The 27,906-nt window shown below is 41.6% G+C and overlaps 1 protein-coding gene across 2 annotated transcripts; it reads left to right on the top strand.

The window, feature by feature from the left end:
* On the top strand, nucleotides 1-27,470 carry ccnjl (cyclin J-like). 2 transcript variants are annotated; one of them, XM_061685648.1, is made up of 6 exons: nucleotides 1-370; nucleotides 885-993; nucleotides 10,550-10,760; nucleotides 23,700-23,999; nucleotides 24,109-24,268; nucleotides 24,812-27,470. In XM_061685648.1, the coding sequence occupies exons 2-6, from the start codon at nucleotides 925-927 to the stop codon at nucleotides 25,329-25,331; spliced, it is 1,260 nt and encodes a 419-aa protein (XP_061541632.1). In that variant the 5' UTR covers nucleotides 1-370; nucleotides 885-924; the 3' UTR covers nucleotides 25,332-27,470. The 2 variants fall into 2 exon arrangements, with proteins under 2 accessions (XP_061541632.1, XP_061541633.1); XM_061685649.1 differs by lacking the exon at nucleotides 10,550-10,760.
* The last annotated feature ends 436 nt before the right edge of the window (nucleotides 27,471-27,906 follow it).

Below are 27,906 nucleotides of genomic sequence, written 5' to 3'. Positions count from 1 at the left end.
GACCGCTTTGAAGAGGACTACATTTCCCAGTTCGCAGGAAGGACTTTCAAGTCAAGCGCACGAGCCTCGCGTCGCAACGGCGGCAGCTGGTGCAGCCGACAAGCGAGCACTGAGCAGGCGACTTTGTTACCACCGCCGAGAAAACCTCTCGGAAAAGTGTGAACACAGCACGCGAAACGGTCCGGCCCGGGGGTCAGGAGTCAGTTGCCTTTGTGCGAACTTGTCAGGATACTCAAAAGTCCCCCCCCCCCTTTTTTTTTTTTACCCAATAAAGAGGGCTTTTATTTTTTTAAGTTGAACCGAAGCGGAGTTCTCTCATTCAGGATGTCGGACTGAGACAAAGGGTCTGGGGGGCATTCCTGTCGGAGTGGTAAGTGGCACATTGAAGAAGCTCGGATGTGGAAAGTTTTCTTGTTGTATTAAAGAGGAAATTAAACGTGTCCTAGTCGAGGGGCTGAGTAATTTCACGACGTGCTCCTTTTCTCGCCGTTTTCTTTTTTTTTACACGAGTGTTGTGAGCTCTGTAACTTGTGTGTAGCTTGTCGTGCTGCTAACACGTTGGAATAAAAAAATAAAAATAAAAAATGTGGTTGTGACTCGTAGTTTGTTTCACTACTATTAAAATGGTTACCATGTTCTGGATTTGACCAGCAGCGTGGTCGGGCTATTTAAATTCCTCACCATAGGAAATGGCCTCACACCAACATCGAATATGAACTTTTTAGCTTAGGATGCTTTGAAATCCATCGAAAGGCATCCATGTTGTTGACTGTAATAGTCTTATAAAAATGACTTTTGTAAGTCAATATATTGAGGGGCGGAAGAGTGGTATTGTAACCCATGTCAGCTTGACAATTGATGTTTTTGAACATGTGTCTCGGCAGGTACTAGCAGATTCTGGAAGTCTCCTCTGGATGGGAAAAGATGGACAGGGAGTTGCAATGGTGGAAAGGACAGCTTGCTGCAGACATCCATCAGTCCCTCCGCATCAAGGTGAGTTCACCTTGCCAGCAACTGTTATGCTGTTGACGGCAGAAATGTAGCACTTATGCAGTAACAGAAAATCCTGCTGTTACCAGTGGTGGACTGTCAGGAGCATACTATCAGAAGCACTGACTTACATTTACAACCAACATTAAAAAATTTGATCCAGGGAATTGTATAAATTTATTACCAACAGTCAGTTCTCTTCATTTTGTAACATTTCTCTTAGCTGCACTGCTTATAAGTAAATGTATGTGAACGTTATATATTTTTTTCCCCAATCAGATTTCAGCCTCTACCACCTGTTGTCAAACTAATCGGCCCAAGACCTTCAGATTCAATAGTTCTGGCCAATGTAACTTAAACTTTATTGGCAATGGAACTGTGATTCTGAACTGCTCCAGATGATGTAAATGGCACAGTTGTGTGCTGTTGTATTGCACTTTTGTACAGTATTGATGGTTTCTATAATTGTGATATGATAATGGTGATATTAAGAGGTGGATTAAGTTGGGTAAGTCCCAACTGAAGGCTCATGTACCAAATTAATGGTCCGCCACTTACTTTGACTTGTGCTTTTCTTGCTGTTCTCCCCTTTAAAGGTATGTTAGGTTTGCAAAATATGGATTCACGTTTGATTAAAAAAAAAAATAGCAGTCACGTCTGAACAAAGTATCTTGATGTTCTACTTTAACATAGCAGGAGAAATATAATTACACGGCCCACTTGTCCATTTAATGTTATCTAAATTGAATTATGAGTAATTGAATGAATGAGTTGATGCTCATTAATTGAGAATAGTTAATTAACCTTAAGCATAGTCATATTTCTCCCCCTGTGCCACTTTAATAGCGACATCTGTCAGTTGACTGGCACCTTCAAGTTTATGCCAGCATCACACTCAGACAGAAGGTTTTGGATGTCCTTTTCAAATATCCTGTGCGTGTTGAGTGGAAAGGCATAAGATTGGGATTTTGTTTATGGGAGCTCAAAATGAGACATTTTCTTGCACAATCATCCATTCAGAGACAGTGTGTGATTCAGAGTGAGCTGTCAGATGGCCTGGATGTCTCTATGTAGACTGAGCTGCAAATAAACTGTCAGAGATGGTTCATTTGTGATGTTTTGTGTTAGGCTCCTGTGGCTTCGGAGGAGCGTCACATCACACACACAAAACAGTGTGGCACGGCCCCTAGAATTTCCTTCAGTCCATGTCTGAGACATGCTCCTTGCATCTATTTTCAAAGGCCAAACTATTATCAAGAATATTTTCACAGTGGCCTAAAATTAATGTAGTGGCAAAGTTCTCCACGACTTGTGAAACTCTTGACAATTTTTTTTAACCCAATTAAGGCAACATGCAATTTTCCTTAATTAAAAAACAAAACTTAAATGCTAACTCATTTAAAGGTTAAATAAACGTCTGTCAAAATGAGAAAAAAACCACTCCACTTTGAGACATTGTTTGATTGTAAAACTGTGACGTTAAAGCTAAAAATGATTAATTGCCTGGTCAAAATTCATCCATCCATCCATTCTCAATAACGCTCATCCTGTTCACGGTTGCGTGGCGTTGGAGCAAATCCCAGCTGACTTCGGGCAAAAGGCGGAATACGCCCTGAACTAGTCTGCAGTCAGTCGCAGGGCACATAGACACAGACAACTATTCACACTCACATTCACACTGTTACTGAGTGGGAACTGAACCCATGCTGCCTGCACCCAAGTCAGGCAAATGTACCACTACACCATCGACAGAGGTGGGTAGTAACGCGCTACATTTACTCAGTTACATTTACTCAAGTAACAGTTTCGATAAACTACTTGTCGGAGTACTTTAAATGCACTGTATTTTTTACTTTTACTTGAGTATTTATGTGAAGGATCGATACTTTTACTCTGTTACAATGACCGACATGCCGTTTGCTGCTTTTACTTATCCATTCATGCGTGTGCGCCTCTATTTTTAGACTCCTTCCGCATAGAGCGCCCGTTGCGCCAATCAAACATGAACACTGTCATTTGACTCCAATTCACCAATCAGACGACACAAGGCAGTCACATGACCGCGCACGTAGCCTTCGCGAGCCAATCAAAATGACTCTTTTTGGTAAAAAAACAAAAACAGCCCCGCGAGTGTGTTTACAGACCAAAAAAACAACAGCTTTGTCATGCAGCTCTTAAATTGTGACTGCCCAAACTTGGGTATTTCAACCCACTTCTAACTTGAGAAAACACCTTGCAAGTCAGTTGCAAATGTTTTTCCTGTTGTTTTGGCAGTGGATGTGGCAAAATTAGCACACACACAATCACTAAGTCTGGTCAGCAAACGGCTTCTTCCTGAAGTCACTTAAGTGAATGAAGCAAATGTTTCTGTACGGCCCAATGCATGTGGTGTTGGTTTTTGGGCAGTTAAAAATTGAAATGGTGGCAGGTGTGTGTCGACTCCCATTTATTATTATTTTTTTCCTTGATGTTCATGCGCTGATTTAAAAAGAAATAAATCAGAAGTTACTCACATATTACTCTTGTAGTTTTTTTTCATTGAGTACTTTCTTACTCAAGTAAATATATGGATGACTACTTTTACTTGAGTCATATTTTTCTAAAGTAACAGTACTCTTACTTGAGTACAATATTTGGCTACTCTACTTACCTCTGACCATCAGTGACTGGTCAAATTTAGCTAAATGAAATTTTTATTTTGTGAATGCTTGTTTATCCTTTTCCATTTTTCTTTCTTTTTTCTTGTATTAACTGTATACAGTCCCCTCCAAAGGCATTGGAACGGCAAGGTCAATTCCTTTGTTTTCGTTGTATACTGAAGACATTTGGGTTTCAGATCAAAAGATGAATGAGACAAAAGTTCAGGATTCCAGCTTTTATTTCATGGTATTCAGGACAGAATAGGACAACAACAGGACAACTCAGGACAGAGCACCTTTTGTTTGAAGCCACCCTCTTTTCAAGTGAGAAAAAGTATTGGAAAAGACATTACTACATTAACTTAAAAGTGAATAACATTTAATATTTGGTGGCATAACCCTTACTTGCAATTACTACATCAAGCCTGCGACCCACTGACTTCACCAGACTGTTGCATTGAATTGCTTTTCCAGGCCTGCAGCCTCTTTCAGTCCTTGTTTGTTGCTGGGGCTTTCTCCCTTCAGTCTCCTCTTCAGGAGGTAAAATGCATGCTCTATTGGGTTAAGGTCTGGTGATTGCCTTGGCCAGTCTAAGACCTTCCACTCTTCCCCCCTGATGAAGTCCTTTGTTGTCTTGGCAGTGTGTTTTGGGTAATTATCTTGTTGCATGATGAAGCTTCTCCCGATTAGTTTGGATGCATGTTTCTGTATAAATTACCAGACAAAATGGTTTTGTAGACTTCAGAATGCATTCTTCTGCTATCGTCATAAGTTACATAATCAATAAAGACTAGTGAGCCCATTCCAGAAGCAACCATGCAAGCCCAAGCCATAACATTGCCTCCACCATGTTTTACAGATGAGCTTGTGTTTTGGATAATGAGTAGATCCTTCCTTTTTCCATACTTTGGCCTTTTCATCACTTTGGTAGAGGTTAATCTTGGTCTGTGGCTCATCTCTGTACTTCTTTGAACAATCCAATCTGGCCTTCCGATTCTTTTTGCTGATGAGTGGTTTGCATCTTGTGGTATGGTCTGTGTAGTTCTTGAACAGTGGATTGTGATAAAGATCACAATCCACTAATCGATAGTTCTGATTGATTTTCCCCTCTTCTCTCAGCTTCAAAATTTTATTTTCTCCCATAGAGAGCTCTCTGGTCTTCACGCTTGCTTAACAGCAAATGCAGTTTTAACAGGTGAAACCCAAAGCCAAAAAAAACCCCCACTTTTCATCTGTTTGAGCAGTGAATAAAAGGCAACACCTAAGCAACTAGAAACACCCATCAGTCACACATTCCAATATTTTTGCTCAATTAAAAAGTGGGTGGGTTCACACAAAATGTGCTATGTCCTGAGTTGTTCAACCCATCTAGCTGTAAATACCATGAAATAAAAGCTGGAATTCGGAACTTTAGTCTCAAATTCATCTTTTGATCTGAAATGGAAATGTCTTCAGTATACAACAAAAACAGAGGGATTGACCCTGCCGTTACAATACTTTTGGAGGGGACTCTACACATAACTGTATAATGTTTGTGTTTTTTTATTTCTCTAACGCACAAGTGTCACACTCAAGGTCCGTTAAATATATCGTGGTCCGCTAAAGCAAATCATGCTCGGTTTTTTGTTTCTTGCTAAAAATCTGTACAATTACAAATTGTATTCACTTTTAATAATGTTGACATATTGCAGGCATTGGTTTTGTTATCAAATCCCTTGTTTTAATTAATACAATATTAGAACAAACTATTTTCCTTGACTTCTGTAATAATATGATGAGTCAATTAGATTTACAATGTATGGTTTCACAGTCACGGCACGGTGACCGACTGGTTAGAGCGTCAGCCTCAGAGTTCTGATGACCGGGGTTCAATCCCCGGCCCCTCCTGCGTGGAGTTTGCATGTTCTACCCGTGCCTGCGTGGGTTTTCTCCGGGCACTCCGGTTTCCTCTCACATCCCAAAAACATGCATTAATCGGTGACTCTAAATTGCCCGTAGGTGTGACTGTGAGTGCGAATGGTTGTTTGCGATTGGCTGGCAACCAGTTCAGGGTGTACCCCGCCTCCTGCCCGATGATAGCTGGGATAGGCTCCAGCACGCCCGCGACCCTAGTGAGGAGAAGCGGCTCAGAAAATGGATGGATGGGTTTCACAGTCACGGCACGGTGGACGACTGGTTAGCAGATCCGCCTCACAGTTCTGAGGGCCCGGGTTTAAATCTGGCCTCCCCTGTGTGGAGTTTGCATGTTCTGCTTTTTCTGCGGGTACTCCAGTTTCCTCCCAACATGCATGGTAGGATAATTAAAAATTCTAAATTCCCCCGTAGGTGTGAATGTCAGTGCGACTGGTCGTTTGTTTATATGTGCCCTGCGTTTGGCTGGCAACCAGTTCGTGGTGTACCCCGCCTCCTGCCCGCAGTAAGTTGGGGTAGGCTCCAGCATATCCGTGACCCTAGTGAGGATAAGCGGTACGGAAATGGATGGGTGGATGGGTTTCACGGTTATAAAGGTGCTCCAAGGTAAACCATAACTATAATGTGGCCTGTGACAAAAAATTTTTAACACCCCTTATCTAAAGCACTTTTTGTGTCCTCTCTATGAAAGTGCTGTATAAATATGTAGTTACTTACTTTACTTACATATAGCTTGAAGTAACCCAAGTGGCAAAAGACTGTAAAATATTTACTGCTTTCATTTGATTTTTTTACATTTGGACAAAAACGAGCATGTCCGCAAGTAGTCCTACTTTACAGACAATACAGGTAAATTACTGTTGTAAATGTGTAGTGGATTATAACATGCTGGATTGTGGTAAAATTTAAAAGGATCCTTTAGAATCGTACAAAAGATTGTGATTTGATTTATTGTAATTTAAAAAATGCAATAAGAAAAGGGATATGAATAGTTTTCCAACTACCTGTATGTGTTTTTAAAATGAAAATCTAATAAGATTTTTATTCATATCGCTAACAATCCTTCTGTAACATGATTATTTCAATATGAGATACCTATTCAATTAACAAAAAGTGTTTCAAATTTGGCCAGAGTTTGAATAATTCGGGGTTTCATTTATATTTCGTAAAAATGACAATCCTTAACTCGGAGCAATGCTCATTTAAAATGGTCTTCCCCCTAACGTACATCTAAGCCAGCCTGTATTTTGTATTTTTCTTAATTTAAACCTGCTTACAAACAGAGAAACAGAAACGTATAAGGGTAGGAATATAATCTTCCTAGGGGAGCAAATCAAAAAGGTAAATAATCAACTCATACTGGTCTCCTTACTGTTTCCACCTTTAGGAGCCATTTTCACAAGAAACTTAAAGGTCCCATATTTCGGCTATTCATATCCCCATAGAGCGACTCTCTAACATGGACTGAGTATAAAAGTGTCAATTTGATTTAGTTAAAAAGACTAAAAACAACCCCCCCCCCCACACACACACACACACACACACACAAACAGCTTGGTTTTGTCATACGAGTGTCCAGAAAAAGCCCCTTTGACAGCTACTTCTGTTTGACCCAGTTTTGTATCCGCTTTGTCTATATTTGGCTAAGACCACCCCCTTTACTCTGATTGGTTGCCTCCATGTAGAAGACCCACTTGTGAGAGCACACGTGTTTATGTTGACAACACTGGCTCGGGAGTGGAGAGATATGTGGAGATCTTCACTAGTTACGAGAGATAAGCTTGAGAAATTCGAATGAGCCTCTGCAGAAAAACGACTGGAACTCAAGACTGAGTGGATGATTTTAATTTAATAAAGTTTGGCAAAATACGGGACCTTTAATATGTATCATAGGAGTTGATTCGGGCGGCATGGTGGCCGACTGGTTAGCGCGTCAGCCTCACAGTTCTGAGGAGCGGGGTTCAATCCCCGGCCCCGCCTGTGTGGAGTTGCATGTTCTCCCCGTGCCTGCGTGGGTTTTCTCCAGGCACTCCGGTTTCCTCCCACATCCCAAAAACATGCACGTTAATTGAAAACTCTAAATTGCCCGTAAGTGTGAATGTGAGTGCGAATGGTTGGTTGTTTGTATGTGCCCTGCGATTGGCTGGCAACCAGTTCAGGGTGTACCCAGCCTCCTGCCCAATGATAGCTGGGATAGGCTCCAGCACGCCCGCGACCCTAGTGAGGAGAAGCGGCTCAGAAAATGGATGGATGGATGGATGGAGTTGATTCGGCTGTTCGTTTACACAACGGCCTTTTAGTAGCCTGAAAAAGCAAACATCGATAACTGGTAAAAAGTACAGTGGTAATATTTGACATTGTGTTTGAGTTCAAAACGACAAAAGAGCAGCCTGTAAAATGGAGGGAACATTAAGTCTTTAGCCAGGGCTTGCTTGAGTACTTAACAGTCAAAACCATAGTGGCAAAGCACAGTGATTTCGGCATAATAGTGCCTATAACTAGGGATTTAACGATTCATTCATTACAACGATGTTTTGTTTACCTACGATCTATCTAGATGGATCATTGCTGGGCAAGTTTGCCTTCTGGACAAAAATCTATTCGTTTTAAAAGGTAATCAAACAATTGTATCGATACTAGGAAATAAAGCATGTGATTTACGCATGGCAAAGTTTAAATGGAGGTGTGTATCTGTTGTATTTCCAAGAATCACACTTGTAATTCCTTTTAGTTAGCTTTATTTTTTCAGTTAGCACATAGCAGTCAGCACAGCGCTATCTATGAACCCTTGTATGTGTGTGCGTGTGTGTGCCTGGCGGATGGCAGAGGAGAAGGCGGCGAACAAGAAATTATTAGTATGGATGCTTGTGTGTGACTCGCCTCGTCATGCACCTTGAAGCCTTTCAAGCGAGGTCAGCTTCGCTCGCTAGCCGCTAACATAGATGCGTTTGTGGTAAACACATCGCTCAGTAGAGTTCAAGGCTGAGTGGCCTGGCAAGTAAAGTTGTTTTATTGCAAAGCAATACAAGTACTGTACATCAGGAAAATCTTTAGACCATAATTCATTTTACCTGATTCATTTACAAAAAACAACAGGAATTTAGGAAATTTCACCTGCACTGGCCATTTATTTCTGTCACAGTGGTTGATTTTTCTTTGGCTAAAAAGCTACTGAATTGATTTCCAGCCAGTGAATCGTTTTGGATCGTATCGTTCTAAATGAACCAAGATCATCCTTACATCGAATCTGCAACCACGAATCGTGATAAGAATTGAATCGTTGCTAAAATGAAACATTACACGCCTAACAATAATGCTTCTCCAGAAAGAAAATTAACTACATTGATGCTGTGTCAGGCAGCATGGTGTACGACTGGTTAGCACATCTCCCTCACAGTTCTGAGGACCAGGGTTCAAATCCTGCCTCGCTTGTTTGAGTTGTTCTGTTTCTTCCCACATCCCAAAAACATGCATGGTAGGATAATTGAAAATACTAAATTCCCCCGTAGGTGAGAATGAGAGTGCGTATGGTTGATGGTTTATATGTGCCCTGCGATTGGCTGGCGACCAGTAAAAATTGCTACATTGGCTGCTGCACAAAGTTTGTCTCTCTGGGGTAATTGTAGTAGACATATTCAACATTTGTAAATAACTAGGAGTACGTACTGTGATAGACAATGACCAAATCACTCCTTATTTCACTACTGTTGTCTACTTGGTGAGCCTCAATGGCATTTGCTGCAGTGCTAATGCCCTGATGTGGGAGATAGTGTCATTGTGGAGCATGTGGCAAAATAACCAGACATGCAAATCAGCCAGAGGCAGCTGCGGAATCCTTAATTATGGTGCAAGTCCCCCACTAAGGCACCTCTCCACTCTACCCCCTGAGCCCCAATCCCCAGCTCTTAAGAACCCCCCCTTTCATACACACCCCTGTTCTCCTGCAGCCCATGTACCCTCAGACAGACAGATGGACTGGAGGCAGGGGTTGAAGCAGTGGGAGGAGTGTTTGGGGCAGACTGGATGGTATGGCTGATTCTGGCATAGGGGGTGGAGTTACTTTAGATGGATTTGGGGATGGGGGCACTGTTTATTTTTGGATTCCATTTAAGAGTTACTCTGATAAGAGTTTTTTTTTTTAATGATGTTCAAAATAAATAGGTGACATTTTGTGTGATCCTACAAGTACAGTTTGCCCTCATACCAATTTATGTTCTGCACAATGTTGACCTTAGCCTAATGCAAGCTTGCGCCTAAGCAACTGTCCCATTGTAATTTTTGGCATGTAACAACGCTTCACAATATTCAAATAGGATTACCCTGGCAATCCCCACTCTCCGAATAAATCCAAATCAAAAGCCTTTGTTTTTACTTAGCTTCTCAGAGAGCAAAACATTTTTGAAAGCACAAATATTTTCTGGCATAAGCAGCTTGAGCTCCTCTGAGTTTGCGCAAAGCAAAATCTGCCTTTAATACTCTGGGGAAGATGCCGAAACTTGACCCTTGTGCGCTCTTAGTTTTGTTTTTTTTCTATGGCTGAGTGAGGAGATACCGAGGCTGATTCAATGGTAATGCTCCTGAGGATCTTCCTTCCAAACACATGCGGCTAATTGAACATGAATAGGAGGTGAAACATAATCCTATCCATTCCCCCATCTCTTAGAGGGACTACCCCCCCCCCCCCCAACCCAACTAACCACACACAGACACCAACACCCATGCCTGATACGCTGAGACCTCTTCAGTGACCCAAATGAGTTCCTTCTATCTGCAAGGAAGGAGAAATAAATTATATTGAAATTTGTTGACGCCATAATCAAGATGCGATGTAAATGGAGGTTTATGAGTTTTAAGTGTTTTAGCCCCACAGCACCTCTCCGACGCCCGTAAACTCTGTCAGCAGGAGATGTGTGCTTACTACTAAGTTTACTACCCTCTCACCACTGCTTCCTCTATACCCTGCTAACTCCACCACAAGCATTTACATGTTCTTTCCCTCTCTTTTCCAGGAGCTGAAATTACCAGTCTACCGAGCCCATTCGCCGCAGATTGGTATGCGTCGGTACTTTGCAGACTTATTGGCCATCCTGAGTAATCGCTACCAGTTATGTCCTACGGCACGCCACCTGGCCGTCTATCTGCTCGACCTATTCATGGACCACTATGATGTGGCTGTCAAGCAACTCTATGTCATTGCCCTCTCCTGTCTGCTCTTAGCCAGTAAGTCCAACCATAGCCCTGTAATCTATATACAGTGTTACTCGCTATATTGTGTGATTCAGCGTTCATGACCCTCATATTGTATACTTGGTCTGGACCAATGCCGGGAGAACAGTAAAACACCATGAACACACTCACGCAGAAGCTGCTGTCGGTCAAAGCTCACGCCCAGGCACTAGCAATGTGGCAGGATTTCCCAAAAATGGCACTGTTAAAATGCTAAGTCTAGTTGGCCACTTGGCCACTTCCACCTGACACCAAAAATTTAGAAAATTGGATGACAGGTTCCAGAGAAATTAATTTTTTTGTGTTGAGTGGGAGACCTTTTTGGGGAACGTTTTTGTGTGATATTGGCTACAGAAAATCTGGTTTATAAAAAAAAAAAAAAAAAATGAAAAAAATAAAATAAAACAGCTTTAACTTGGAGTAAAACTGTATCACTAACTTGATTATTTCTTAACGTATCTCCTCTTCTCTGATTAGCTGACAAGTTTGTGAAAAAAAATATCCACCAACAAGCTCATAAGTCGACGCGTCAAAATTAGCCTGATGTTTCAAACGGTGTCACTTCCCCAAAAACTCAACTTAAATACCTTAAATGGAACATGATTCATGAGAAGAGCAGTGTGGGCTGTTGAAAAGGTCATGTACTTTACAGTAGTAATCAGTAGTAATTTAATGAATTAATTTGTTTTAGACCAGGGGTGTCAAATTTTTTTTCCCGCGGACTACATTGTAGTAGTTTTCCCTCAGAGGCCCGTAATGACTGTGAACCCATATACTGTACTTGTAAATGAATTATCACCTCATGTAATTACATACACAACAAAGTGATGGATAACTACTTTTAAAATCAGAAGCAAATAAAAAAAAAAAAAGGTTTGTCAACTACAGTATTATTACATTTCTTTCAAAATGATTGGTAACAAAAAATGCTTGCAATATCTCAGCGTTATTAAGTGAAGACAATTTGCCGTTTTGATAATTTAGCAAGAAACAACAAAGTCGACACACATTTGCTTTCGCGGGCCAGATAAAATGATGTGGTGGCCCAGATCTGGTCCCTGGGCCAGGAGTTTGAAAGTGCTTAGTCCATGCTTTTTTATTTATTTATTTAAAATTTAAATTCTAAAAAGATTGTGGCTACTTGTCATGTTGCTACTATTAGTACAAACATCATGGAAGTCTACGTTGTGTGATGAACTGCCTGCGTTTTTTTGTTTTGTTTTTGTGGTACATTTATGCCACCTCTGGCATGATGGGTAATTAGACTAATGATGGTGTTGAAAGTGGGAGTCTGGAAAGGAGCCCACTCGCTTGGGAGGGTATGTTTGTGTGCGAGCAAGTAATGATGTTCAGGCCAGGCTTTGCAGTCACAGTTGCCTTTTTGGTAGGCTGGATGAGAATAAGATGAGAGAGAGTTTGCATTTAAAAGAAATGCTTTGAGATTGATATTGATGTCTAACCAACCTGGACAGAGCTTATTAATGGATTCTCTAGTGGATGAATCTTTTTTCAAAAAGAATCTTTTGATTGTGTGTTAGGGTCATGGAGCTGCTCTCCTCTGTGCGCCACTGCCTTCTCCAGGTAGTCTGCGCCATGATTGATGAAGGCTTGAAAGGGTATTTGATTCCGAGTTATCTTCACTTTTTATCTGTCCTGAGTTTGCCTTGGAATCTGGCCGAGTTATCGAACTGCCTCCCTCGGCCCAACTGCCTTTGACAACCACATTCATTCTGTCTTAATGTTCTGGTTAATTAATCGCTCCCTCCTTTGTGCCCCCCCCAGTCGTCACAGTTGAATCCTGTTATTACATTGTTTCTTTCTGGCTGGACTTTTGTTAATGGATGAGCTTCTTTTGCTGTAGTAAGATTATAGGCTGATTTTCAATCCCTCTGGGAATAAGTGTTATTGACTGTTTGATGCATTTCTTTAGGGACCTTGCAGTTTTCCTCCCAACATCCTTGAGGAATGTCATGTTACTTCTTATCTTAAAGGCTGTGATGTCCTGGAATGATCATACATACAGATTTCATGAATCTGTGTCTGTTGCGGAAAGAGATTAAATACAAAGACCATCTACACCCATTATTAATGACTCTGAGAGAGATGTCGCAGCTTATTATTGTGGTTTTAGTTTGCGTCGATTTTTGGCGTCGATCTTCGCCACATCGTTGTGAGAGCTCTTTCAAAAATACCGCCGCTTGAAAATAGTTGAAAGGTAAGACAATCCTTTATTGATCCCCAGAGGTGAAATTGTCAGTTACAAGCACTAATCACCAAAATATTAAAAACCGCCACAATTATAAACGATACAATTAATACTTCTCTGGCAGTGTCAATAACACCGAGCAATACTATCGTCACAAAGCCAAATGTGTTAATGCAGCTTTAGTATTACACCTCATTAGATTCTTGATTGCTGCATTATTTTTTTTTGTATTGTTTTTCTCACCGAACCTGATTACGGAATAGCAAACAAAAAAAGAACATCCTGTGAAACTCTGGGATATTGTCTATACACATTGCACCTCCACAGGCGTCTGAGCCCCGGGTGGGGAGGAACTGAGGGCTGAGGGGCACCTGCCATATGCTCTCTGAGTCAGGCCTCAAACAAAAGCCTGTCAATGCAAGCAGGACATGCAGCCAGACCCTTCTCAGAGAGGGGGAGGGGAATGCAGACTGCGAGCAGGGAGGTTGTGTGCTTCTATAGCAGAGACTTAAGCTAACATTGCTAAATGACATGTTGGTTGTTAGGGCAACCTTTTGATGAACCTATATATATTTTTACCTTGATCACCCAATCAAGAGCCACATAAAGTAAAATTCCTCAGACACATAACTGGACTGACTTGTTTCTTGTGTTGTCCTTTTACCTTTTACTACTAGGTCTGTTTTCACTCGTTTCTCTCACCTTGTCTTGGACAGGCAGCGCTAGCCAGTCCTGGGACAAGGAACCCAGTAAAAGCAGGCCACCATCCCTGGGGGGTTGGGAAATGAGCGTAGCGCTACATCAAAGGCAGGTCAGCGGCTGATGTTAAACAGGGGGGCTGTAAAGTAGGATATGTTGGAACTGAACCACCCAGTAGGGTCTCCCAAAATGTGTATCAAAAGGAACCGTCCTCCAAAGTTCTGCATCCTGTTTGACAATAGTTCTGACATAGACGGTGAAACCGGGCTATTTGATTGCACTATTTTAATCTTGCAGAGTGCCATTTAAGAATAAAAAGAACATTTTGTGGTGTGTTAACGGCCTTACTAAATCAGAGCAACATTTATATGCATTGTGGCAGATCCAGATCCACCAGCAACACACACACACACACTGTTTCTTAGCTTTTTCCTGGCCACTTCACTGGCCATTAGCAATAAAGGTCAAGGGTCGACTTGGACCTGCATTGTGAGAGCCGCCACAGCCAGGGGTGGCAACAAGGAGATTCTATGATGGAGCTGTGAGCAATTTCACACTCCTGATGAAAGATGAGGCAGCAAATAAAGGGACTAAAGAGGGTAAAGGAAATTCCTCTATGGACGTCAACACAAAGGAAAGCAGAATGAAGCGCAGAATGAATATTTCTCAAAAAAAGCATTTGTATTTAAATTCATAGTTCTCATGAAGCCATCCTTCATGTAGCACATGAATAAGAGATTAATTTGTCATCTTTCGACACTAAATCAATTTTCTTTTCCAATTAATCTCATTACTATTATGAACTCCTTTGTATGCAGGCCTTCAGCACCGTTAAAATACAGTGCTCAACATCAATGAGTACATACTACACGTAAAGCTTGTTCTTGGAATCAATATTTTTTTATGGCATACGATGCAACAAAATAGTCCGACAGAACTGGGCCATTGATTGCCTATTACGGTATTTGTTAATGTGAAGACACCAGGTTTACAATAGTTATGTAATTTCCATTATGGTTTTTATTACAGTTTTACTTTTTTTTTTTTTTTTTCAAAATTCAGTTGGTTTTAATCAGTTTTGAGAGCATGTTTGTTTGTTTTAACTCAATTCACTGCCAGCCGTTTCCCGAGTAGGGAACCACTAGACTGCCAGGCATTTTCAAGCAATTTCACTGATTTTTCAAGCCTCACAGAATATTGTTTACTATAATGATGTAAACACCAAAGCAAAAAGAAATATCAGCCTCTCTTCTGTCATCGGAAAAAAAACTTTATCTCTAGCTTATACCGTTATTTAGTAATCAGCAGTCAAATATGGGCTACTTTCAGCCAAATCTGTTTCTGGAGGACAAAAACTGAGAAAACAGCCTTTTTGTGAAAGCAGACGCATCAAGCAGAACAATGACTGACACCAATATTTTTTTTCTTTTGTGAAAAACTCAAACATCTGAACATAAAACAACACTGAGAAAGTACTTTTGACAGAAAAATAATTTATTTATAACTATGTACAGAATTTATATTAGACAAAAATGCATGAACAAATGGGGCTCCCACACTTGCACTTTTTTCCTCCTCCTACCGTTTGCTCAATAGTCCAGGTTTTTATTGCCTTGTGCATAAAATCTAGCAAAGTTTTATCCACATGGATTTTATTCTTCGGTGGCAGTGAATGGTATCTTGTGCGGTTGTCAATCTCCTTGAAACCAGTCTCTACTTCTGCTTGAAGCACAAACGTTTAGAAATATAACTATTACTATAAAAATACATTGTTGAAATTGCTGACGTGGAGGGAAAAAAAGCTTTCAATTACCTTTTTGGTTGCACTGCGTACTGGAATGGGAGTTGGAACGTCTGCTGGATGCAAAACTTAAGTTTTAAAAAATACATACGATTCCTTGAGAAAACCTTTTATTGATGTGTGTTGCAAGGGTAAAAAAAACATTACTTCGTCGCAATTGTCAAAGATGTTCGACTCGCGGGTGTTTAATTCCTGCAAGATGGACGAAATGGAAACTTCAAATCAGTACTAGCAACAGATGTTACATTGGAATGTGAACTAGTGGGACTAAATTGTTTTTATGTATGTAATGATTGAAGGAGCGTGTTTGCCCACTAAATGTAGCTAATACGAGCTACAAACAAGCTCTTCTGTCGGACTTCGTCGGAGGAAGCTCGGCTGGCTATCCAGACGGAGTTCACTCATCACGATTCCGGGTCCCATTTACTCAAATCCTGATCGGCAGACGGTCAACCAGCAAGTGGCGAAGAGAATCTCGCCATATGTATGGGCCGGCATTTTGAGCGATAGCTTTGCAACAAAGTGATTGGCTCGGAGCGTCATTCTGGCTCGGAGCATCGTTCTTTATTCCCCCGCATAATCTAAGGCGTCATTCCTGTTGGTCGCAGGAATATTTTTCTTGCCTTGGTGCAATAGATTTCTAGTACAGTAAGCTTTTTCTAGATTTTTTTTTTCATTTTGTTTTCTCTCTTTTCTGCCATTATGTTTGCCTTATCTCAGTCTCTTGCACCCTGCCTCCTCCTCCTTCCTCTTGTTCAATCTGAGGGAGGGACGTTCACATCAAGGCATTGTTGTCCTCTACAGGGTGCCATTCCTCATTGCATTTCTCCAGAGGCTTGACAATCACACACAAACTGCACAAGACTCGCCATTGACGTTTTTAGACGGCATTGGCAGGGAATAGATGGATTCTGAATGACGTCTTTGGACGGCATTGGCAGGGAATGTGTTATGTTTTTCAAAAATGCTTTGTTTTTATTAGTTTCAGTATTAGTTTGTATTTTAATGCAGCCCTGTGGGGGGCACAAGCCAGTGCAAACTGTAGGCCGGTCCCAAGCCCGGATAAATGCAGTGGGTTGCGTCAGGAAGGGTATCCGGGCAGACAAGAGAGTACAGATTTATACATGGTTTGCCAGACAGAAGGATAGAGATGGGAAGGATGTGCAGCAGGTTAGGGTGATTAGAGATGATGGAAATGTGTTGACTGGTGCCAGTAGTGTGCTGAATAGATGGAAAGACTACTTTGAGGAGTTGATGAATGAGGAAAATGAGAGAGAGAAGGAAGAGTAAAAGAGGCATGTGTGGTGGACGAGGCTGTGGCAATGATTAATAAGGGGAAAGTTAGAAAGGCACTAAAGAGAATAAAAAATGCAAAAGCAATTGGTCCTGATGACATACCTGTAGAGGGATGGAAGCATCTAGGAGAGGTGGCTGTGGAATTTTTTACCAGCTTGTTCAACAGAATTCTAGCGGGTGAGAAAATGCCTGAGGAATAGAGGAAATATGTTCTGGTGCCCATTTTTAAGAACAAGCGTAATGTGCAGATCTGTGGGAACTATGGAGATCTGTGGGAACTATGGAGGACTATGGAGGAATAAAGTTGATGTTCGATGGTTTGGACACATCCAGAGGGGAGAGAGAGAGGATGATTAGGATGGAGCTGCCAGGCAAGGGACCTAGAGGAAGACCAAAGAGAAGGTTGATGGATGTAGTGAGGGAAGACATGAGGGCAGCTGGTGTTAGAGAGGAGGATGCAGGAGATAGGCTTACATTGAAAAGGACGACCCCTCAGGGGACAAGCCGAAAGGCTTTTTTTCATATAGGGTATTTGTCGAGTGTGAGATATAAAAAAATCCCATCTAAAAAAATATATATTAACTTAATAACAGACGAATAACCATCCAAAAATCAAATACAGGTATTGTATAACAGTCCACAAAATTTGAAGTTCAATAAGTGAATAAATTTCAGATTTGTGTGACAGTCACAGTAAAAATATTAAGTCATAATCAAAACATCAGACAGACAGATGGAAAAACGCTTGTTGTCTATTTAGCTGAAACCTAAGCCTGACTGTACTATGCACTGTTTGTTCATATATGAACCAAAAAAGGAGAGCACTTGTTTATTACCTAGCGTTGCGTTTCGGGCCGAGTTGACTGACACATAAAGGGGTGCCATATAAAATCTGCCAACTAGCCAGCGGTGGGCGCTGAGGGAGCGCCTAAAAGCGATGAGTCTAATCATGATCAGAATTTAATCAATTGTTCTTGAACAATTTTTTTAAAAAATAAACTCCCATTTCAAAGGGTGAAAGGTGTGTGCTCATTTACTGTATGTTGAGCACTGTATTTTCTTCAGAGTGAAATTACCTGCCATCTCCTGTAGAGCAGCAGGAAAGCGCTCAGGTTTCTAAACCCTCCCTGCACCCACCTCTACCCCAAACTGCACACCTGGGAAGAGGCTCTGCATCCTTCTCTTGCTTCTTCCTAACACCTGAGCTTTAACTCCACCCTGTTTACCCAGCCTGTTTTCATCTTTGCCATCACTTGTGGATGTTGTGAGGATAAGAAAGGAGAGGTGTCCTGTCCTTAAAGTGGGTGAACATTTGGAAATTGTATTGCTTCCCCTAGCTGCTGACTTCAGATAGGATCATCTTGCTGCCTGCATTCAGGGTAGGCTGAACTAACTGGCTAGGAATGCACCAGCTCTCTACCAAAGCAAAACAAAGCTGGCCTGTGTCTTTATATGCCATCTGCCTTAGAGTATGTGTATGTACAGCTTTATACAGTTTAAGAATGTACCACTGTACCCTTTTAAAAGCAAAACAATTGAATGTAAACTTAAATATCCTATTGCTGGCTTGACTCACTGTTCTGTATTTTAGCAGATGAACTGTTTAGTAGATGGACTGAGCAGCAAGTGACTGTCAAGATACTATACGCTTTCCAGCATCTCAATATAATATTTAAAATAATTTCCTTAATATTGGATGTCAGAGGCCGGCACTGTGATCGAATGGTTAGCTATCTGCCTCACAGTTCTTGGGACAGGGGTTCTAATCCCGGCCCTGCCTGTGTGGAGTTTGCATTGTTCTCCCCATGCCTGGGTGGATTTTCTCCGGGCACTCCGGTTTCCTCCCACATCCCAAAAACATGCGTGGTAGATTGATTGAAGACGCTAAATTGCTCGTTGGTGTGAATGTGAGTGCGAATGGTTGTTAGTTTCTATGTGCCCTGCGATTGGCTGGTGACCGGTTCAGGGTGTACCCCGCCCCCCGCCCGAAGATAACTGGGATAGGCTCCAGCAGCCCGCGACCCTAGTGAGGATAAATGGTGAGGACAATGGATGGATGGATGTCAGAGTGAGAAGGGTGTACATTTGTATGTTTGGTATTTGGATGATGAACCCTTACTGACTGAGGGCTTACCACACCAAAATATTTTTTCATTACCAATACAGGAAGGGACGTTTATACAAGCCTAACCGCTTATCCTTACTAGGGTCGAGGGTGTGCTGGTACCTATCCCAGCTGACTCTGGGCAGGGTACACCCTGAACTGATTGCCAGCCAATTGCAGGGTACATAAACAAAGAACCATTCACGCTCACATTCACACTTATGGACAATTTGGAGTCTTCAATTAACCTACAATGCATGTTTTTGGAATGTGGGAAGAAACTGCTGAGGGTGGCCCAACCAGTTATTAGGTTTAGGGGGCAATCAGTTTTTCACAGATGGCCAGGTATTTTTGAAGTTGTTTCCCCCCCCCTTACCAGTTAAAAAAACAAAAAGTCACCAATAAAAAACTGCATTTTATGTTTACTTGGGTTATCATGGTCTGATATAAAAAATGTTTTGATGCTCTAAAACAAAGTGGGGAAACTATGCCCAAAAGTAATTTGAGAAGGGGGAAAATACTTTTTCACAGTACTGTACATAAATTTAAAGAAAAATCCATACAAATGAAGTGTGCACAAAAGCTGTTCTGTGCAATATTAGTGCACTTAGGCCTGTGTCAAGTTGCTTTATTTTTTTCTTTTTAAAAGCTGACATCTCATATTTTATTACACACCATAGGAGCTCAAAATACAAAACGCAAGGGTCTCTTCAGATCAAAGAGACTATGGCCATGTGGAGATTGCGGGTATTGATGGCTTTTTATGGCGTCGTCTGTGTGGACATAGCAGACCGTCAGCAAACAGCTCCATGCAAGCAGAGGATATGTGGGTGACAGAATGTAACGAGTAGAACGAGCGCTGCCGAGTGTTTCACAGTGCTTCCTGTTTTGGTGGAGAGACGCCATTACTGCCTCTCCACTAATTAGCCCCCTGGCCAGTTGAGCTGCGGTTCACCCTCACCCAGACTGCTCAGGCTCTCTCACTCACACCCCCCTACCCTACCCCCACTCAACAGTAGGTCAATGCTAAAATTCACACTGGGGAGGAAGGAGCAGCGCTCCATCAGATCCCTATCTCAGTGGCCGAGAGACTCGTTGTCAACTTGATGGTGACTCAAGTCTCCGTGACGTCTCATGGAGACTAGCCGGTTTGCCAGGGAGTTGGGGTGACATCAAACATGTTTGTTTTCAATTGAGAGCTTTTGGTGGCGACTCTATATGCTCACTATAGAGAAAAACCTTAGCATAATGTCACAAAAATCGTCACCAGCATTTATGTGGACATCTCTACTTATGCCCACTTCAACCCAGAATGATCGCCCCAATATTTTGGATTTTGTGGACAGTATTTGGATTGTATGGAAGTGTTTTCCTTTCCATATGTTTATATAGAGAAAAATCTCAACGTTGCTTAATGTTACAAAACTTCATTCAGTCGTCACCAAAATGTATTTGGAAATTTACAATCTATTTATGAACACTTCAACCTGTGAAAATATCAGAACAGATTTTATGGACGTTAACGCGTTTTCCTCATAGAGGACTATTTTCACGGATGCCGACAAAACTTCGGGACACTTTGCCCCTGCATTTGAGATTTTGACAGCAAAAGAAAAGAATACTTACGTCACTAATAAATTATTTAGTGAAGCTCTGAAATTATGTCACGAATTTTACCGTGGGACAGTTATTGCAGTTATATTGTATCCATCCATCCATTTTCTGAGTCGCTTCTCCTCACTAGGGTCGCGGGCGTACTGGAGCCTATCCCAGCTATCATCGGGCAGGAGGCGGGGTACACCCTGAACTGGTTTCCAGCCAATTGCAGGGCACATACATACATACAAACAAACAACCATTCACACTCACATTCACACCTATGGGCAATTTAGAGTCGTCAATTAACCTACCACGCATGTTTTTGGGATGTGGGAGGAAACCGGAGTGCCCGGAGAAAACCCACGCAGGCACGGGGAGAACATGCAAACTCCACTCTGGCGGGGCCGGGGATTGAACCCCGGTCCTCAGAACTGTGAGGCAGACACTCTAACCAGTCGTCCACCGTGCCGCCTTTATATTATGTAATGGGATAAATATAATTCTGGATACTTTTCAATTGCACAATACAATCATTACTCTAATCGTAATCGTTACCACATTACGGCTTCAATATTTGTTATTTTAATGTATTTATTGCATCAACCTCGTAATAGCGGACACATCTGTAGCCAAATGTCTTTTGTATCACATTGCCCGCAGACTGCCCCGGTGGTTGGGGACCACTGGTGTATACGAGCGCACACTGGCTTACCAATTTCGCTTGCGCCATAACAGCATCCTGTTACGGCAGTTCTAGATTGGTGACAAAAGTCTTTAGGTCCGAAACTGAAAATGCGCATTTGGGCCATTTTCAGCTGAAAATGTTTATTTTCTTTTACTGCCAAGCTCTCAAATGGGTGACGGACAGCAAGCTACAGCTGCCCCTGCAATAAGCACCGTGCCTGCTGCACATTACTTGTTTTTCTTCGATTATAATGTATCATGAAGCCAGAAGTGAAATCATGATTAAAATTCAATTAATTGCCCAGCCTGTACTTTAAAAGTGTAAACCGTTTCGTCTGAATTGCTAGCTGTTATTAGGCCTGTGTGTCTGCATTAATAAATCACACGTGGAAACCTGTCTTGCTATCTCTAGGCAGTCAATCAATAATTAACTTTCCATTGCTGTATTTTAAAACACATACACACAAAAAATATATGTACTTTATATAGTCCTATATCAGCGACTTCCGGGTGAATTAGCGGTCGCCTTGTCTGTAGACCTGTTCGAGACATCATCCTGGTGAGAGTGCAAGCAATATTTTGGTGTCCTGGATCCCGGAGTTGCCGCGACTAATCAGTCTCTGCAGTCTTGGCTTCATCTCCACCAGTGAGATAAGCCCTTTTGTTTTAGAGGGTTTGACATATTTTTTTTAACAAAGCCAATGGTTCTAAAGGGTTGAGTTTTTCTCTATGGTACCTGTGTGCACAATAGAACCAGTGTCTTATTGCCACCATGTCTCTGCATGCTCTTTCTTGGAAGTTTGAGTTTAAAGCATACCTTTTTGACTGTTAAACTATTAAAGGCTGAATATTCCCTCTTCATTGGTCACACAGACCCCTGAGGCTTTGGCCAGTTGCTATGGAAATAAGAGGTGGGGGTGTCTCTGGTTGGGCTGGGTGCGCTCCATAATGGCACTGCTGTAATGTCTACAAGGATACAGTGAGTGAGCAGGCCAGTAATATGAGGGCTGAAGCTGACTTATTCATAGACAGTTAGGTTTCTATAGTCCTCGGTAAGCGGCATTGTAATGGTTCCTCCATTTCCTAGTGTAATGGCTTTGCTTTTTAGTGCTGGTCAACTAATCCGCTAAGGTTAAGCAAGCACTTTATTTGTGACACCTGGCTTAAGGCTCTTTTGGAATGAACATAACCTTGTTGCAACAGTTTTTATCGTAGCTGTTAATTGCTCATTTAACTTAACATTGTTAACCTAAATTATCTGTCAGTGTCACCCAATCATTGTGACCTTCCCTGTACGTACCATTCTGTAGATGCCCCTTGAGAGAGGGATAATTTCATTTTGAAAATGACACCTTCCGTGCTCCTCCCATAATAATTAAATAAATATCCAGTATTTAAACTCAGTTCATTTTACCTATTTACAACCCTTTTGAAACAACCGTTTTGATCAATTTCCAATAGAACTGTGGTTCAGTTGTGCTGAAAAAGTGATTTAACCTGGATCTGATCCAACCAGCATACAGTGTTATTGAACCTGGTTTATTCCTTAACAGCATAATATTGACCAAACTACACCTGTTGTTTAAAAAGGTGAGATTCTTGACTTGACAAACATCTGTTTTAGTTTAGCATGTTGTCTGATAGCAGCATGTTTTATTTTTACCGTATTAAAAGAGCATATTTGCTCCAGATATCCCTATGATGTGCACTCAGGCTTTATTGGCGATCCAGCCACCCCTGGGCTTGAACCTGAACTGGCACCGTTTCACCGGTTGGAGGTTTAGTGCTCTAAAAGCCTGGGCTGCTAACTCAGGCATCTGTTACACTTATTGCATTTGGTTTTCACGGCTCCCACTGCAGGGTAGGACTAAGGACACTTACTGCATTTGGTTTTCACGGCTCCTACCTGGATAAAACCTATGCAAGCATGGGGAGAACAAACATGCAAATTGCACACAGGCGATGCCAGATTTGAACCCTCAGAACTGTGAGGCAGATGCTACCCAGTTCAACCCTATTCCCCTGATCCCATATCTCTCTAATTTCTGTAGATAAATAACATGGTCTATCGTATCGAAAGCTTTTTACAGATCTATAAACACACCCACTCCATAGTTCTTTTCATCAATTTAACTTTTTAGTTTCTCACTGAAGTCCTTTCAAGCTAATACTTTAAGTGAATGTTTTTAATTACTGGTATGTTTATATGCTCTAATTCTTGTCACCGTGTAACTGATTCATATCATGGAAATATATAGTTCCTCCCTTGAGTTCAACATAATTGACTTGCCACAAAGATGCCACCGGATGGTGCCAAACCACCATATTTATATTAGACTTGGCTTTGACCTGAGCATAAAAACTGCAAATAGGTGGCTTTTCCAGCAAATAAGAGGATAGGTTCCCACAAAATAATCAACAAATTCACAAATGCCGAACCGTGAATATGTGGGGATTCACTGTACATGAAATGTATGTTTATAAAATTGATATTGTAACAGAACATTTTCTGTGATTGTGATGTAGCAATGCATTTCTTGTCAGGTAAATTTGAAGAGAAGGAGGACAGAGTACCCAAACTGGAGCAACTGAACTCACTGGGCTTCATGTGTAATTTAAACATGGTTCTCAACAAGAAGGATCTGATCAAAATGGAGCTTTTGCTGCTGGAGACCTTTGGCTGGAATCTGTGCATGCCCACACCGGCCCACTTCATTGACTACTACCTTAATGCCTCGGTGCAAGAGGGAGATCTGTACAATGGCTGGCCCCTGTCCTCCCTCTCTAAAACCAAGGCTTTTATGGACAAATACACTCACTACTTCCTGGAGGTCTCGCTGCAAGGTGAATGGTAACAGACTGCTCTGGACTGGTCTTTCTCACCTTAAAAGTGAAAAAACTGACTAAACCTTTTTGGTCGTTGTTGTTTTTTTTTTATTTTTTATTTTTTTAGACCACACTTTCCTTAGTTTCCGACCATCCCAAGTTGCTGCTGCATGTGTAGCAGCATCCCGCATCTGCCTCCAGATTTCCCCAAGTTGGACTACTGCACTGCATCTACTGACCGGCTACACCTGGGACCACCTGACCCAGTGCATTGAACTAATGCTGCTGTAAGACACACTAATTACATGCAAACTCTACCAGATTGCAATCTTTTCCATCTAATTTAACTTTTTATCATCAATTGTCCAAATATTTTGAACATGGTGTTTGTTCTTGACATTCCGTGATGACCACACAAGTATTCGTTCTTTATCTATGTATTCGAAATAAATACATTTAAAATTGACGCAGAAAGCTCATGTAACTATTTTGACAGATGAAAACAAAGGACATTTTCGCTGTAATTATAGTTGGTTTTAGTTAGTCTTCTAAAAATTTTTTTTATTTTGTGTACGAAAATGTTTTTTCCAATTTTAGTTCATTTCGTTTGTTTTTATTTACTAAAATAACCTTCATTCATCTTAGTATCTTATACATACATTTGACATTACATGACCAGTGGTGTTTATTTCTTCCTCTGTGCAACATGTAAGCAGACAGCCTGTTGGAGGTAAATGTGTTGCTACAGCACTAGCTTAGCTTCTAGGAATGAAATGGTTTGGGGTTCTTAACTCCAGAAATTGACACAAGTGTACCTTTCTTTTCCACAGTGCTCATGACAACGACGTAAAAGAGGCCAACAAAACAAAGTGCACCCCTCCACACCGAGCTTCCTCTCTGCAGTCTCAAGGCCAAACCTCTCACCTCTCTCCTGTGTCAGCCATTCAGAGACCACCCTCATCGTCCTGCACCTCCACCACACCACAGCTGCTCTTTCAGCCGGACCGCTTCCCAAACCTTTCCCAACATTCTCCCTCCCTGTCTCAGTTGCAAACGATTGCCGACTCTCAGGCTCTGGGACCTGTGGTGAACGTGTCTCAGGACTTTTTTCAGAGCCACCGGATGGGGCTCCTAAGTGGGACTTCTTGCCTGACTAGTGGGGGTGGCTTCTCTTCCTATTCAAGTCTGACCTCCAGCCTCCAGGCAGGGTCTCGTGCGCTGCCACTCCAGGGCCCCATATCCGTTCAGATGGCCCTCGCCGGGGAAGCGCACCACTGCCTGAGCATGGCCTATACCGGGGGCTACCTGGGGGCCCATCACACCTTCGCAGCCGGCTGCTTCGACAGGTGACGCCAGGCGACGGGGAGAGAACAGCATCAGGAGCACGCTGCCGTGCTGCCGCCCGTGCTCCCTTTTGCAGATCCCCCTTCTCTCTCCGTCGACACGGTAACACCTTCGGTATGTCCAGCCCTTCATCCCCTCTCGCAGAGACATCTCAAACGCAAGCAGAGGTCCAAAGACAAGAGAGACCCAGTGGAAGTCATCACTCTGACATGACGAATCTCTGCAGAGTCTTTAAAGAACGCTTATCATCACTGTGAATGAGATGAAAGCAGTGCCAAGGTTTGTAAAAGTGCACAAAACAACAAAGCTGTGAAAGGATATTTTGCTGTTTTGATTATATATTTTTTAAAAGACTAAGTCTACCACAATTTTGTGTGGAAAAAGATGAATATGGAGCCACCATTGGAGAGCTGTTTCTGTGTTCGGTCTGTGCCATGTTAAGGAAATGTGTATGTTCCGAATGTCCGCAAACATTGATTAAACACGTGTAGGCTGTGTCAAGCCTGAAGGGGCCCCTCTGGGAATTCCTCATTGCATTAGTCCTCTAGGGGTGGAAGAATTTCTAGTTTCGTGCACAGCAGGTGAGGTCGACAGCTTAAAAAAAAGCCTGCACTGGCCCGCTTTAGTCCTATCACGCCCTCACCGTCTGCAAGAATCTCTCCTCCACTTCCAAAGTCAACCCTTGCAGCCACATGCAGGGTGAACAAAGGTTAAATATTGGTGTCAAAGAGTTGATGTTACTGGACCAGCATGGGGAAGCAGACACCGTAGTTGTGTACTGTACATATAAAAAGCTGCTGCTGCTGCCTTTGAATGAAATGTCGGTTCTGTGTCTGTGTTAATGTTTACATGAACCACTTAAGTATCAGGGACTTCAACGACATTACTTGAATATAACATTGGAACATGCCATAGCTTTCATTCATAACTTCTGTTTTTAAGATTTTTTTTTTTATACCGACCTAGAAAAACACCCTTGTTTTCATACAGGCTCAGGTTACAGGCTAAAACTAGCCTTTATACTGTGCCATAATGCTTTAAGTCAGGGTTGGGGAACCTACCAACCATGTGTTTCTAAAAACAAAACTGAAGAGGGAGTGTTTTAAAAAAATCCTCAAAACATTTAAACCACAAATGCTTATCATAAACAGCTGCTGGATCATTCCATCATAACGTAATACATTTATTATGGCCATTACAGCATCATTGGAGGGCCAAAACGTTGACCGTATTCTCTGTTGAATCTGCTTAGAGAAAAGAGCTAGCGTTCAGTTTGCTACGCAAACATCTGCATCTAGTCCTTGTGTAATTGCGTTCCTCGTTTCTAAAGCTCCCAATTTTCCACTTCCTGCTCATTTAAACACATCCAGATTCTCTGTGCCAGTCTCAGAGATGACATGGAGAGACCTTAAATGGTTGCTCTCCTCTAACCCGTGTTATATTTTCCACCTAACTGTTGTGGATATACTTGACCTTTCAACTAGTTGTTTCCTTCACTGATAAAAGGGTTATTTTCAGTAATTTATATACAGTTTTCATGACCTTTTGATTTCATCTATTTTTTTGGGGGGGTTTGAGCTTTTTGGGAATCACAAGTAAATTTCAACTTGCTCATTCCACATGACCTTGATCAACTTCTCACAAAGGTGCAATATGTTTTTTTTTTCTGTCAGAACTAAACACAGCCATTAACTGTCTTGGTGGTGAGCACCAACGCTCCACCGGTTTTCTAAGTTATTTTTGACAATTGTGATACTTGATTTACTGTTACATTTCATTTAGAGGGCAGTGGGCTCCACAAACAACTGACTGTTGCATATTGAAGCCACCACTTTTGAGTGATGGATGTTACTGGAAGCATTTGTCTTTAGATTAGTGTGTTGTTTTGCATTTTATTTTCCTCTTGTGATTGGTGCTGATTTGACTCACACCGAACTACACTGACTCACCACAAACCTCTGTTTTATGTGTGTGTGTATATATATATATATATATATATATATTTTATGCACCAATTAATACTTTTGCTTTGTCACACTGAATTGTAAGTTGGTGTATTTTTTTATCGTTATGTGCCATGGAAAAATAAACGTTAACTGAGGTTGGGGTTGTATTTTTATTTAATTGTTTTTTTTAACACTGGTACAGCTCTTTTATTAGATCACATTGACAGAGAAGTCACCAACCTTTTGGAAATTAAGAGCTTCTTGGGTACTGATTAGTGTGAAGAGCTACCAGTTTGATGCACACTTCTGAAACAACACGTTTTCTCAGTTTATCTTGAACTGTATGTTATTAATCATTTTAATCTAGGTGAAGACTGATCATGTTAATGCTTTCTCACAATTAATAGCTGATATAACAAGGTAGGAAACGGACAATATGTAACACTAAATCTTGGTTTCTATTTTCAAATGATCATTTCTACTACATTCCAAGGAGATTACAATGTCTCATGACTAATGAACTCGAACAGACCTGCGGGCGACTCGTGGTCCTTGGGGTTTGTGGGCGACCTGCTCCCCGTGGGCATCATATTGGTGGCCCCTATTCGATTCTTCAGGTGTACCTACATTTGCGG

Source organism: Phycodurus eques, chromosome 9, assembly GCF_024500275.1.
Source record: "Phycodurus eques isolate BA_2022a chromosome 9, UOR_Pequ_1.1, whole genome shotgun sequence".
NCBI lineage: Eukaryota > Metazoa > Chordata > Actinopteri > Syngnathiformes > Syngnathidae > Phycodurus > Phycodurus eques.
Note: the sequence above shows the minus strand (reverse complement) of the source record. Positions and strands in the feature narration are given on the sequence as shown.